Below are 14,224 nucleotides of genomic sequence, written 5' to 3' on the forward strand. Positions count from 1 at the left end.
TCACTCCAAGTCTCATGCTCGCATGACAAAGGTTTACAGGAGGAGGAAAAAGCTTATAGTCATAAATGGCATGGCACATTCACGTCATTCCGAGATTTAACCGTCGATACTCCATAATCAACCCATTCACATCCCCCATATCAGTATGGTCATACCTCGAGGGCTCTTGTATCTCATCCTCGCAGTCATCCCCCGCAGAAGAAACAATCTTAGCAGCCTTGATACGTGCCAAATGCCAAAACTCCGATGCATGGCGCAGAAAGCCCATTTGCTTCCACAAGGTCTCTGGCGTCTGCGGAATGTTAAAATCTTCTGGTACGCGCTGGTCCCAAATACGTCTCCAATTCTCGAGGCCTGTTTGTACAGGTGCTAATGTGGCTTCGAAGACGAGTGAGTTTTGGAGATGGAACATCAAGGAGTGAATTGCTGAATGGGATATTAGTGAATGAGATGGAATACTGGACTTCGGGAATATACCTTGTACTACCGTGAATAGATTCAATGTTCCAAGCTGTGAGAATTCCCGCACCATCTCTTCGTCGATTTGGTTCTGGCAGATCCGTCGTACTACTGACACCATGGATGACCTGTTTCTCCAGAATCGAGTCTTAGTCCATTCCTCCAGTTGAAGCAGGCATTCTGTGGCCGATTCGGCTTGAAAACATGCTTCTGGGCAGGACACGTCCATTTTGAGTTCGGATACCACTACCCGGGGCGGCGAATTGTGGAAAATGACAAGTGCCGCGTCGATCAGAAAGACGAAGATGATAGTTCTGCTCTGGTTATTACAGGCTCGTCTAGACCCCATGATTCCTTTGTGGTATAATCTCACCTCATCAGCTCCTCCTGTTCTGCAAATTCTCGCCACCAAGATTGGGAGTCTCGGTTGATCTCCAAGTGTCGGTGAGAAGCCGTTCCAATCCCGATATGTCTTGCAAGCTGCATGAAGAAAAGAGACATTAGAGCGCACACGATTTAAGCGGAAGAGTCCAATACTCACTGTCACCATTGACGCATGACGATATCGCCGGATCCTCGCCTGTGCTTCTCCCGGCCCCTCTCGCTTCTGTAGCGAGCATACCAAATATCCCGCCTGGATGCTCTGAAGTCTTTCCTTCTTCCAATCCGTGTCATCTTTTCTGCGGGAATAGGAATCTCGGAAAGACTCATGGCTGAAGATGAGCTCTTCGACACAATCGAGCCATTTCCTGGCATCTTGAACGTCATTTTTGCTGGGCGACAGGCAAGCCCCTATCAGGACCATTACGCATAACAATGCAGGGCTTGCTTTGCAGGCATCGAACAGCGGCTTGTGAATGATCGGGCAATTGGGATACCAGAGCGACCAGAAATATTGCAGAAAGCGACGGATGTTGCCGGGTGAGTAGAAATCCTGACACTGGGTGTATATTGCGGGTGACCAATCGAATTTTATCACGTCATTATTTCGCTTATTGGCGATTGTTTTGCGTAGACTTTCAACAATTTCCGTTGCTTTTGTCGTCAATTTATCGCTCTCGGGGTATGTCTCGGTTGTGCTCTGCATGAGACCAAAGTTGTCATTGTAGGCATTTGCGATCATATTCTGACTCCATCGGAATGTTTCGCGGTCAGTGAACGTAGACATTCCCATTGAACTAGTGAAATATGCGAGATGTTCCAGTCTCTCGGCTTTGATGATGTCGGAGTTGATTTGGGAGGAGAACAGAAGGTCCAAAGCTGAGAAGTCGAGTGGGGACGGTATGTTTTGTAGCAGATCCTGTCCAGACTCAAGAAATGAATCGGAGAATGGTGCTATCTCTTTTTCTTTGAACAGAGAACATCTCCAATTTGAAGGATCCGTCTCGAAGAACGAGTCTGTACTTGTATTTCCCCATTCAAGTGAAGAGGCGGCGGGGAATTCTGAGACCTCTGGGCAATTTGGAAGAGGATCAATGGCATTTTTGCTACCGACTAATGGAGCAATTTTCTCGTCTTGAGTTGAGTAGCATCGCCGTTTGACCAAATGCGTTTCGTCAAAATCACCACGCGAGGTATGATCGACGTGTGAATTAAAAGTATATTGGCGAGATTTGCAAGTGCGCTCATGCCGGCGCAGCGAGTCGCTAGCTCTGTCATTAGCTCATAAGTCTCAAGTAAATCAATTTCGCAACGCTCACCTCCTATTAAACGCGTTTCCGCATGGTATACAGACATACGGGCGGGCATTGTTATCTGCCGCAAGTTAGCGATGGGTATTTTGCCTGAAAGTCGGAACATACGGGATACTGCATGCCGCTTTAAATGCTCGGGTCGACTAAACCTCGAAGGGCATACTTGACAGCTATGTTCATTCATGTCGAGTTGTTGAATCTGGGAGATTCGGGTAGAGCGGGCGATCGCTTTACCGAAATGCGGGGAAAGAATTTCAAATCTATAACATTCTTGAAACTTTTTATCATCTAGTTACTCATTTATTGACTAGGCAATCTGCATGAAATCTGTGTAAGTGGGCAAATGGCAGAGACACAAAGAAGTACCTGATTATCACACAAGCGGAAAAAAACTAGACGATTCACGATCAAGCGTTACAGTTGTTAGGTCCGAAATCACAATTTGCCTAGACTACTGCTGGGTATTTTTAGCTTATCTTGCAAACAACCTCGGAACAATTAAATCTTTATCCATGAAGTTGGACTATGCCTAAGATTTATTTCTTTTCACACCAAAGCTTCAACGCCCAAACTTCTTCCAATCCAATTCTCCTCAGAATACCCAACTTCAAGCACGCCCAAGCAAAACCACAATGGATACCGATTCCTTCCACCTCTACTCATACTTCTGCTCCTCGTGCTGTCAACGAATCATCTTGCCGCTCATCTCAAGGGGATTCCCCTCGAGTTCACATACATCGACCTCGTCGGTGAAGAACACAAGGCCGACAAATACATAGAGACCAACCCCAGCGCCAGCATGCCAACATTGGTCGTGACGAGCGCTAATGGCGAAAAAACCACCATCCACCAATCTATGACTATCCTAGAATACCCGGAGGAGAGATTTCCGGACAGATCTCCACTTCTCCCTACTGCATTGCGAGATCGAGTGCAGGTGCGCGATCTTGTGAACATCATCGCGATTGATACACAGCCCCCTACGAACTCCCGTGTCGCGAAACGAGTGAAGGCAATCCGTTGCAGTCTGGGCGATCAGACTGAATTCGTTATACAGGCCTTTACGGATGGGTTCAAAGCCTATGAGAACTTGCTGGCAAAGCAGGATAGAACGGGGATTTATTCCTTTGGTGATACGTTGTCTATGGCGGATGTGGTTCTGGTCCCCGCGGTTGATCAGGCTTTGTTCTACCGATTCGAGCTGGACGGGTTTCCTAATATTAAGCGTGTCTATTCCGCTCTCAAGGAATTGGAGCCCTTCAAGGCTGCAGATTGGCGAAATCAGGGGGACACGCCGGAGAAGTTCCGGAGTCATGACATTTAGCTTGGCTGTCATTCATCGCATTGAGAACAAGGGTTTAATCTGGTATAATCTCTCCAGGTGCGCTATTAGACCATGAGATACAGGGGGGTTGACCGTCGAAATAGTTGTTATGTTAGAGAAGAAAAGGGTGACTCTTTAATAAACTCGCTCATCTTAGGTTCTCCCAGAATCTGCTGACCTTTTCTTGAGGCTACTAAATAGCACTCAGAAATGTATTATGAAAACACTTCTCCTAACCACATCCCTCAGGGCCATTAAAATAGCCGAAATTCCACGGCCACTATCTTTAACCGACCACCAAATTAGACCGTTACAAGAACCCGAGACCCTGGGATTTAATTTGGATGCAAGGCCAATGATCAAAGCAGTAATGAGAAAAAATAAATTAATCCAAATGCGCTAAGGACAACAGCGGAGCTTTCGGAGATGAGACCCTTAGCGCCAAATAAAATGAACAAGATCACCCAAATTTCGTGAAGTCCTGAGTTGATATCAGACTCAAATCTTCGATCATGGTCAACTTTACAATTGTCAACGGGCAAGTCTACACGCCAGGGCTGGCAATTGTCGACGCCCCGCAGCCCAACACGCCCCTCGGAGGAGGCAAGTCAACCCCCATATTTTACCAACTCCCCACTAACTGAAGTAGACAATCTCCAAGTCGCAATCGACGTATCAGGCAATGGCAAACTCCCATGGCCACCATCAAGCCAAACTGACTCTTCTACAACACTCCAAAACATAAACTTATTCTTGACCTCCGAGTCTCTATCACACAATTTCACCATCTCCAACGGCACAACCCCAGCTTCAAAAACAAGCTATGTCGGCCCAGTCCTTGAATTAGAACCATCCTCAACAGTCAAGCATGTAAACTGGATCTGGCCCGAATGTCTCGTCGGCGATGGGTCCGACTCAAAAAGCTCCGCCCGCGGTGCATACAACATCTCTATGCACCAGGCCTTCCGATGGAATGGCACCGATTACTACACGGTGTTTGATCTGCCGATTTCCGTCACCAACAGTATTCCGAAGAGCGATGATCGAATCGACTGCGCTTCACTTGAAAATGACCTTCTTTCCGCGGCTGAAATCGCTGAAAGCTCTGATACGTTGCCTGGGCAGCCGTGGGTGGAGGGTGTGAGCACAACGTCGAGTTCTGCGGCCACCCAGACCGGGATGGGCAATCGGCGTCATTCTGGTTCCATGAGAATTGCTGGTGTTTTGATTGCTGTGTCGGCCATTTTGAATTTCCTGCATTGATGGGTTTCCTTTTGGTTGGTCCTGGATTTCGGAGATCCTATCCCTTGTACAATACTCCCTACATATACTATTCAAAGAAAAGGGTATCATTTCCTTCGCACTTCCACACGCAAGCAAAATCATACATGGCATAGTTATGATCACCTAACTTCCTCATCTTCTGCAATGTCGCTTCCTTCACCCGGATGAAGGATCCTCCCTAGCATCCCTTGTCAGGAAACATGTCTCATCGAACATGTAGCCCTATCTCATTCATCCCTTGATTAACCAATTATCCTCCTAGCAATGTGCAATCTCTAACCTCACAAACCGCTCCGCACTCGAAACAGTACCATGACCATCAGATTGAGCACCACCAATCGCAGCCCGGCTCACTCCCGCCCACACCTCCCATGACGCCTTTCTCCGCCAGACGAGTCCTTCGGAACCGGCTCGCCCGAGCTCTAATATTAATCTTTATAATCTGGACCTCCATCGAGCTCCACCTAATCCAGAGACAAATCTGCGAAGCAGAAAACAACGCCGTGCGCCATCATCCCCAAAAACGAGAACGCATATACATCGCGAGCATCAACTGGAACAATGAGCTTGTGCTGCGCAGTCATTGGAATAAAGCCCTCCTGCGGCTGGTCTCGCAGCTTGGCCCGGATAATGTCTTCGTCAGCATATACGAGAGCGGAAGCTATGATAACACGAAAGGTGCACTGAGAGAATTAGACTGGGAACTAGAGCGGCTGCGCGTTCCGCGGAACATTACTCTGTCGTATGTGACGCACGAAGATGAGATTGCTGCACCGGCGAGAGGCAAGGGCTGGATTGAGGCGCCTGGTGGGAAGACGCAGCTTAGGCGGATACCGTATCTTGCGAGAATACGGAACTTGGGCCTGTTGCCTCTGCACGATCTTGCTCGGAAGGGTATTGTTTTCGATAAGGTTTTGTTTCTGAATGACGTTGTGTTTACTGTGAGTTAGGAATTGTGGTACTGCACTGTTGATATCATTGAGCTATGCTGATATCTCTTCTACTGAGCAGCCAAGCGACGTCTTCGAACTATTGAATACCAATAGTGGTGAGTACGGAGCTGCTTGTTCATTGGATTTCTCCAAGCCTCCGCATTACTACGACACATTCGCTTTGCGGGACAGCAAGGGCAACGAGGCTATCATGCAGACATGGCCGTATTTTGGTTCCGCAGTATCGCGGCATGCGATTAAACACATGGCGCCGGTCCCGGTGACGAGCTGCTGGAACGGCATGGGTATGGATCACTCTTTTCTGTATGTTATCGGTTTTAACTTTTATCTAGTGGCCATGCCCGCGAAGCCCTTCCTCGCCAGCCCACCGCTTCGCTTCAGAGGTATTCCCGACTCACTTGCGACGCTCCATCTCGAGGGCTCTGAGTGCTGTCTCATTCATGTGGACAATCCGCTGTCAGTGGAGAAGGGCGTTTACCTTAATCCTTTGGTGAGAGTCGGATATAATGGTCCTGCGTATGCGGCCGTTCATCCCATGATGAATTGGCTGTCTACTTGGGGGATTCTCCAGGGGCTATGGGTTAATCGTTTCCACCGCTTGTATGACACTTCTTGGCTGAAGGTCGAAGGTATTCGAAAGCGGGTAGATGGTTGGAGGCGTCTGGATTCTAAGAACCATGAAGATGGACATATCTGCATCATCAATGAGATGCAAGTTTTACATAGATATGGGTGGATTCATGTATAGAAGCAGAGCAGTGTAGGGTAACTTTTGATGCAATTTTTCCTCACGATATGGGCACCCAGCGGAGAGGGTCTAGAAAAGACTTGGCGGGGACTAAACAAAGCTTACCTAATTTCCAGTCCCCTTCAATTTCCTGGCCGGGGGGACTCGTTGTAATTGTAATACGGCTGACACTTCGATACCCCACGTTGAAATTGGAAGATGCGCGGTGCGCACATCGGCCCTGGAATAATGAAACTGAACGCTCAGGAAAGAAAAGCTTGCGAAAAGAGTTGAATTGATAAGCCGTTCCTGAGAATGCACGTATATTGAGATAGAACAATGAGGAACCAAATCAACTGGTACTTTATATTCAAGTCACCCGTAGAATGACCGACTAGTGAACCAGATAACCTGCTTAGTCTTCGGGACTATTTATCCCGAAGAGCAATAGGAAGACGCTCACTTTTCAAAATGGAGCAGGCAGCTTCCTCCCAAAGATGACTTAGACTCTTAGACACGAGTCAAGGCTTCTCGTGATGCTCGAATAGCTTGGTTTGGCATCACTTTGCAGCAAAGCCTCTGCCTCGGTGCAAAGCTCCGGATTGTACCGAGGACAACTCATACTCCAAGTAACGTTCCCTGGGATGAAAAGTGCCAATGCTGTTAAGTAAATTCGTAGCTTGGGAGAACAGATCTCTTCATTTGCGATGAAGGCATGCATTTCCTGCAGAAATTTCTTTTCGTAGCCGCGAATGACTTGGCGAGCCCGTTCCTTCGCATCATGTGCAGAGAGATTATCCCGTTGCATGTAGAGCCACACAATATTCGTCATGGTGGCGGGTTGCTCTGAATTCTTTTGTCCCTGCAGTGTATCCCACTCAACATCAAAAGAATAAAAGTCGTTAGCCAGAGCGGCCGCCGCATAGCATAGGCTGGCAATAGGGCCCACACGTTTCTCCTCCTCCTCAGACAAGACAAAGCCCATACCGAATCGCATCAGCGTATCAAACCAGCTGAGTAGATTTAAAGGGTCAATGATACCTTTCATACAGTATTCACGGAAGAGGGACTCACGGGACACCTGCGTCAATAACTCGATATTTAACAAACTCTTCAATGTCGTCGAAGATGCAGCGTTTGTCGTGGGAGGTGATTGTCTCCACCATACTCTTCCAATGTTTGACCACAACTTCAGCACACAACTTATCGGTTGATAAAAGCTCCAGTAGTATCTTTGATTCTATTTTTTTTGATCCGATCGCCGCTCGCATTGTACGGTTTTCGATTTCGCTCATGTCACCTGCATCCTTCTTTATCAATCTCAGTATATGTTGCAATTATCCCCAACGCTTAAGGTTCCGTTGCTTACCCTTGCTTTGAACAAGGGTTCCATAAAATTGTCATCGAGAAGAAAGGCATCTAGCAACGTGAATGCCAATGTTAGCTCGTCGTTTCCGAAACCCATAATCTTATATGAGGCAAAGAACTCACATTCACAGAAATAGGATATGAGCGCTAGTCTTCCGGGTTTGCATAACGGTAGAACGAGTGATACAAAATTCCCGTGGTAGGGATTGCAGTTGGCCCAGCGATCAAGTGGGCCAACATATCTCGCCCAGTCCTCGCGACAGCGAAAAGATCCCTCATTTGCTTTCTGGTCGTGCTTGTGACACCGTAATGGGTATTCATGGCAAAATCCATCTATATCAGAGGTTTGCCGACTCACCAGGTAAGAGATCTCATCCTGGTCAGATTGTATGGAATAGGGAGCCATGTTTTTGAGCTGGACGATCGGTATCATAGGACGACTTTCATGTGTCAGGGAGCATGGTACTATATATTAAAGGAATATAAGGGACACGTGTTCGGTGGGCCCCAATCTCTGCCTTTCACTTTGCGCTAGTTGCGGTGTGCTCTCTGATCAATAGGTTTACAAGGACAAGGGATGGCTGATTCAAGAGCAGATCGCCTTTCATTGAGAAATGCGTTGTACCTTTTGATCACAAGTGGCCAATGCATTTTCCGTTTTTGTTTATTTCTGTTTATTGGTTTTTGGGCGTGAAGTGGTGATACCAATTTCGGGACGTACTGTACCTTGCAGCTCAATAAGTAAATCAATTCAATCACACTCGCTCAATGGACATCAAGTTACTCAGCCGTCTCTCCGTTCCTGTCGACCTTTGATCATGACTGGGTAACTGACAAGTGAAGCCATTGTCTCCATCTGTGACAGGATCATATGATGTGGATCTCTATTCTCGCATACTGAATTTATAGCCAGTTCATTGCTGATCTGGATTCTTGCGGGGGCTTTCCCATTCTCCTTCTGATAGATTTTCGTCGATTCAGAATGAATGCGCCCGATGTGACAGCTATCAGTAGGAAACCCAATGAAACACCAAGGCTAGTTCCGATTTTGCTTGTACTCGACAGACCATATTTAATTTTGGAAGCCGGGATATCTGTCAAGGATGATGTAGCTTTGGAATAACCCAAATTTTTGAAGTGCTGTCGTGGCGCTTGCAGACATTGATGAAGATGCTTTGACGAAATTATACGAGACTGGTGGTGGATCGTCTGTGTATCGTTTCGATGTCCCAACTCAAATGCTGGTAATATTGTCACCAAAAGACTCGCCCTGAGCTGTGAATGACTGGAGTACGAACTGGCACCCATTTACATGTCCGAGACTAGGAGCAATTTACTTGTGAGAAAAGACAGTTGTCTTTTACATTTTTAACTCTAGTCTCTAGCTAGCTAATACCATTTCAATGGCCCTTCTCCCTTCCAGATCCTCGTTGGTGTGGGACTCGATCAATCTATCGATAGATTGATCGATATACAGACTTAAAGCTAAGGTACACATACTGTATTAATGATATACTTGCTAACAAAGATCTATATATACATCTCATACAACTAGCAGTTATAACTTGCACGATGTATAAGTAATTTTAGTATCTCCCTCCCATCTTCACCATCAAACAGGACTCTTGGCCTCTTCCTCCTTCTCATGTTCATCCTTCTGCAAAACAACAGGCGCAGCAGCCGCTTTAGGTGGCGTAGGCGCAATCCAAAACACCGGATACCGGCGATGGAAATTATTGAACAGCAGCGCACAAACCAAAAGCATAACAGAGGACAGCAAGACAACAGGCAAAAAATACCAGGACAGCTCCCAGATTTCCTGATTAGTAGCAGGCAACAGAGCCGTCGCACCAGCAGGGGGATGTGTAGTGCCAGTCAACTGCATAACAACAACAGCCACGGCAGTGGAGAGCGAAGCCGCCAGCCAGCGGAGGGACTCGAAGCGCGCCTGGTCAGGCATCAGACTGAAGAGCTTGGTGATGCAGATACCGACCAGGGCACTGAAGAAGTGGCCGAAGACCAGCGCGCGCGGCTGGGCGAGGGGGCTTTCGATTGCGCCGAAGACAAGCACGGCGGATGCACCCTTTTTCTGCCTGTTAGTCACCTGTTGGATTTTGCCGGTTCGCCTCTTCGCCACTTACATAGGATGCGACGATGCCGGGCACGTGGCGGTCTTGGAAGTAACTTGAGTAATTGAAGATTGCTTGAAGGACTGAGAGGCCGCAGAAGGCGGTTATGAAGGACCATAGGGCGATTTGATATTGTGGAAGTGGTTTGGTTGTTTCGGGGCGGTGGCCTAGCCAGTGGCTCAGCCACCGGGGGAGACGGGCGAGGCGGGAAGACATGACCGCGCAGCGGGTTTTGATATTAGAATTAAGTTTAACGGTTATTTAGAGGATCAAAAGAAAGAAATTAAAAACATTGAAGGCGATACGGAGTAGAATTGGGGTGAGGAGAAAGAAAAATTGGAGAAAACGGGTCGTGCGGAGGAATTTGGGGGTATTTGGTTTCTATGACACATAATTTTATATGCATTATTATTCTTACTATAGCACACTATTTCCTATTAAAGACTATATTTACATTATACGGTTTGATCAGTCACCAATTCCCGACTAACAATGTGCGACTCGCCCAATGTGCCCTTCATCACCAGCACCAGGTCATCGACCGCGGCGAGGAATTTAAGATAAGCGCTAACAGCCACGCAGAAGCGGCGGTAGTTTTCATCGCGGATCAAGTCCATGCTGAGGGTGATGTCGACCTGGCGCGATTGCCAGAAATCGTGGCAGCGCTTCAGCAGAGGCGTAGGGAGGACCTCTGGTAGAGGGTCGCCCGTTTTGAGCGCTTGTTCAACTATACCAAGGACGGCCATGACGTCGCCGATATTGCGGTGGTCCAGGAGACCTGCTTGGCGCGCAAGGCGGCTCTGAAGGTGTTCTGGTAGCGAGGCCGATAGGTAGAGCAGGCGACCAAGGTTCTGATTGAGGTCTTGGCAGAGCGATTTCACCTGGCCTAGACGCTCGCTATCGAATGGTGAGCTGGAGAACTCGAAACGGAGGAGAGCAATGGGTCCGTCCAAAGTGGTGAGAGTTTCTGCGAGGTCGAGAGCGAGCTGTTCTGCTGCTAGACCTTCTTCGCGCCCTTGGCCCCAGCATGAGAGGAGGAGAGCGTAGTGGTCGGACAAGGAGCGGATGACGTTCGAAAGAGACTTGCAGATGTGGCGCGATGCAGACGGCGGTCGAGGAAATAGCTGTACAATCAGTGCTGCTGCGGATCCAATAAGGACAAGAACGAGTCGTCGCCAGAAGACGTTGTATCCCCAACCGGGGTTTCCGTAGGCTGGGATGTGTCTACGAAGTGTTAGCAAAGCACGCCCTATATAGGCTAAATTTACTTACGTATCCTCATAGCTGTAGCCGATGACCAAAATGCAGGTCGCACCAGCCATTATCATAGCCTGCATCATGGCGGGAGGAGCGAAAATCCGTCCCCACATGATAATGATAATTACAACTGCCATGATCGCGGCCAGGCCGTACGGATTCCCAGGACCGTGTCCTGAACCAATATACCACGCAGCGAGACCCAACAGGCCGCCAACGATGGTACCGATAGCTCGGCTGAGGAGGGAGAAAGTGAAGTCTGCCATATAGATGACCAAAGTGGTTTGGCCCATGATAAGAGCCCAAAGTCCCTTCTCTCGATAATAGAACCCCGCAGTGTGAGGGATAGCAGCGGGGATAGCGAGCGCGATAGTAACAACCACCATGCGCAAAGCGAAAAGGCCATCTGGATTAATGAACCAATGATAGGTACCGATGATGGCCTTTCCGATTCCACTACGCCGATTAGCACGGTACCCTCTACTGATGCGCAGATGTTGCTGCGCCGCCTTGGACTGAGTTTCCGCGACATCGGGATCAACGATCGGGTTCGAGGTTGCTGGGATAGGTGCAACGGCGTTCTTACGACGGACCCAATTGACCGCATATCGCAGACCTCTCGGTAGCCACAATCTGACCTTCTGCCGTTCTTTCAGGAGAGCGACGAGTTGGCCCAGCACACGTTCCCATCCATTCACGGCACCGAGGACCTGTTCTTCGAAGATCATTCCCATGGTGATGCCCCTCAATCTGTGCACTGAGGACTCATCGAGGGACTTGAGCATGCCCTTTTCGTCGAATATTTCGCCATGTGTGGAAATGAGGCGTTCTGTAGTTTCCGTGGCGAATGATTCTCGGAGAGACTGGAGATTCTGCAGCGCGGACTGACTGCGCTCGTATAGTTCGTTGAGATGTTCCTTGGATGGACGGCCGATCCACCGCTTGTTGACAGTACCAATGCACTCGGCGACGAGCTCTGTGGCATGTTGACATGCTGGAATGATTTCTTTGCTTGATTCGCGAAGTGCATCGATGGTTTCCGACCGAAAGGATTCATGTTCTGGGCTGCGGAGGGATTGGACTAGGCTGACGCTCTCGATTAATTGGCGCATGCCAACCTCGCGCGGGCGCTTCTTTTCCTGTCCGGTTGCTTGGGACTCGGTGTCGGAATCGCGATCAATGGTAATTTGGTGCAGCTTCTCCAGCTTTGCGTGTCCACCGAGACGGGCGATATGAATCTCGAGCAAGGACAGGCTACTCATCAAAGCCTGACGAATGGGTTGCTTCATGCTCTTCACGTCGTCGGCACCCCACCAACCGACGGAGAAGTCCAATGGTAGAAACGCGATTGCCGGCTCAATGGCCTTGTAAGCAGCGATGCTTTTCGCCTTGATTGCGTGCAGATCTGCAAGGACCAGATCTTCGCCTTTGAGAAGACTACTCTCTGTGGCATCGAGAGGACCTTTGAGTAGGCGTACCAGACCCTCCATTCCATCGAGCACCACATGGGAGGTAGATCGAGGAAAGAAGATGAAGTGAGCAACCAACCCCAGTCCAATACCGATAGCAGCTGGCTCGACTAGAACCTTGGGAATAGTTCCGTTGAATGATGGCAACAGCGGGCCAATAGTTAACGTGACATCGATAATAATAGTTCCAAAAATCTGCAGCAGGACAAATTTGGGATTCTTTGCGCGAATACGAGCCTGACGAGAAAGGTTAGCATGGTCAATCCTGCCGTTGGATGGAGATCTTCACCATCACGTAAATGAAAAAGCAAATCAAGCAGTAATAGACAGCAGTAACACGAGCATCGAGCATAAAGCCCGTATAAACAAGCACCTGCTGAACAGCCGCCAGACTTTGTCCAGTAGCATTAGCCGTACTATACGCGGTCTGCCCAAGCAACTGCAGCCTAGCCTGAGTCTCAATCGCTGGTCTAGCAGCCTGACCAGCCTTCATAGCGACGACACCCCATGCCCAGCCAAGAGCCATACCAACTACAAGAGTCAGAGCACCCAGCAAGAAAATAAACACAATACCGGTCGGGGGCACCATAAACAGCACCAAACTAGATCGTCAGCGCAAGATACCACAAGCAGATGTCAAACTCACGTTGCGAAAAACGTCGCACTGCCAATCGTGCTCAGAGTTGGATTAATAAAGATCAACAGCGACGCAACCCACGCCGCCAGCGAGCAGCGGAAGAGCACTTTGAGATCGCGCGCATTGAAGTGATCCAGCCATCCAGGCAACTTTCTTGCCTTGGTCTTTGCCGGCGCAGAGGCCGGCGGAGATGACCGAGCATCTCGATGCGACTCGGTTTCAGACATCACTTGAACAGTGCATGGAAGCTGCGTTGAAGGAGCAGAAGTTGGGATTATGTCTTAGAGGGAGAAGACGGGAACGGGTCGGAATGAGGGGGAGCCCTGGAGCCGAATAAGATTCTGACGGGCAGAAAAGTGATCGGCGCTATTGATGAGATTATTTAATTTGTTCGTCTTTTGAATTGGAAAAAATTGTCTGGAATGGATGGATCGGCCTTTCGATTTGCCTGATTGTCTTTGGATCGGCGCATTAGATAGTGCACAATTACCCCGGGGCTTTTATGCTAGGGCGTTAGAACGGACTTGAGGGGCTTGGCACCGCGTGCGTGAAAATTGTGTATTGAAATTTTTGAGCTTGGCGGGCGTTTTATTTGTTTCACTTTGGATGAATTAACTGAAGACGTTAATTAGTTAGGTAATTTTATCGACTTGAGATATTTTGGTTCCTCTCAGGGACTATCGAATGTTGTGCCGGATTGGGAAATTGGACGCCGAAAGGGGCTCCCCTATTAATTCTCAGGTACAACGTTATATTAATGAGTCAATTGTCTATGTCTACGGAGTGCGGAGTACTCGTGTCCAAAATTGATGTCATATAACAGTTAGGCAGCTTGCATTAATATATCTCCCGGGTGCATTATGCATGTGATGACCGTTCGGAACGGGAACTCATGGCCTCAGGCAAGAATTTCATGTTGAAGC

At 48.5% G+C, this 14,224-nt stretch overlaps 8 protein-coding genes across 8 annotated transcripts; 3 read left to right on the forward strand and 5 right to left on the reverse strand.

Annotated features, from left to right (window-relative positions):
* Positions 1-79: 79 nt before the first annotated feature.
* N7529_003214 (transcription factor domain-containing protein) lies at positions 80-2,337 on the reverse strand (the record flags this gene model as incomplete). The annotated part of the gene is made up of 6 exons (XM_057238741.1): positions 80-426; positions 478-773; positions 833-939; positions 1,001-2,105; positions 2,199-2,214; positions 2,262-2,337. 6 exons carry the CDS (start codon positions 2,335-2,337, stop codon positions 80-82), a joined length of 1,947 nt encoding a protein of 648 aa, XP_057101352.1.
* A 615-nt stretch (positions 2,338-2,952) lies between these two features.
* Positions 2,953-3,477, forward strand: N7529_003215 (Maleylacetoacetate isomerase; the record flags this gene model as incomplete). Its single annotated transcript, XM_057238742.1, has 1 exon — positions 2,953-3,477. One exon carries the CDS (start codon positions 2,953-2,955, stop codon positions 3,475-3,477), a length of 525 nt encoding a protein of 174 aa, XP_057101353.1.
* Positions 3,478-4,428: 951 nt separating this feature from the next.
* Positions 4,429-4,740, forward strand: N7529_003216 (uncharacterized protein; the record flags this gene model as incomplete). The annotated part of the gene is made up of 1 exon (XM_057238743.1): positions 4,429-4,740. The coding sequence occupies one exon, from the start codon at positions 4,429-4,431 to the stop codon at positions 4,738-4,740; it is 312 nt and encodes a 103-aa protein (XP_057101354.1).
* Positions 4,741-5,132: 392 nt separating this feature from the next.
* N7529_003217 (glycosyltransferase family 69 protein) lies at positions 5,133-6,462 on the forward strand (the record flags this gene model as incomplete). Its single annotated transcript, XM_057238744.1, has 2 exons — positions 5,133-5,702; positions 5,770-6,462. The coding sequence occupies 2 exons, from the start codon at positions 5,133-5,135 to the stop codon at positions 6,460-6,462; spliced, it is 1,263 nt and encodes a 420-aa protein (XP_057101355.1).
* Positions 6,463-6,943: 481 nt separating this feature from the next.
* Positions 6,944-7,906, reverse strand: N7529_003218 (terpene synthase family protein; the record flags this gene model as incomplete). Its single annotated transcript, XM_057238745.1, has 3 exons — positions 6,944-7,454; positions 7,516-7,751; positions 7,811-7,906. 3 exons carry the CDS (start codon positions 7,904-7,906, stop codon positions 6,944-6,946), a joined length of 843 nt encoding a protein of 280 aa, XP_057101356.1.
* Positions 7,907-7,956: 50 nt separating this feature from the next.
* On the reverse strand, positions 7,957-8,215 carry N7529_003219 (uncharacterized protein; the record flags this gene model as incomplete). The annotated part of the gene is made up of 2 exons (XM_057238746.1): positions 7,957-8,142; positions 8,168-8,215. 2 exons carry the CDS (start codon positions 8,213-8,215, stop codon positions 7,957-7,959), a joined length of 234 nt encoding a protein of 77 aa, XP_057101357.1.
* A 1,206-nt stretch (positions 8,216-9,421) lies between these two features.
* N7529_003220 (HPP family protein) lies at positions 9,422-10,154 on the reverse strand (the record flags this gene model as incomplete). The annotated part of the gene is made up of 2 exons (XM_057238747.1): positions 9,422-9,892; positions 9,951-10,154. The coding sequence occupies 2 exons, from the start codon at positions 10,152-10,154 to the stop codon at positions 9,422-9,424; spliced, it is 675 nt and encodes a 224-aa protein (XP_057101358.1).
* Positions 10,155-10,393: 239 nt separating this feature from the next.
* N7529_003221 (uncharacterized protein) lies at positions 10,394-13,528 on the reverse strand (the record flags this gene model as incomplete). The annotated part of the gene is made up of 4 exons (XM_057238748.1): positions 10,394-11,162; positions 11,211-12,901; positions 12,954-13,266; positions 13,311-13,528. The coding sequence occupies 4 exons, from the start codon at positions 13,526-13,528 to the stop codon at positions 10,394-10,396; spliced, it is 2,991 nt and encodes a 996-aa protein (XP_057101359.1).
* Positions 13,529-14,224: the final 696 nt, after the last annotated feature.

This window comes from Penicillium soppii (assembly GCF_028829465.1).
Source record: "Penicillium soppii strain IBT 18220 chromosome Unknown utg000003l, whole genome shotgun sequence".
Classification (NCBI taxonomy): domain Eukaryota; kingdom Fungi; phylum Ascomycota; class Eurotiomycetes; order Eurotiales; family Aspergillaceae; genus Penicillium; species Penicillium soppii.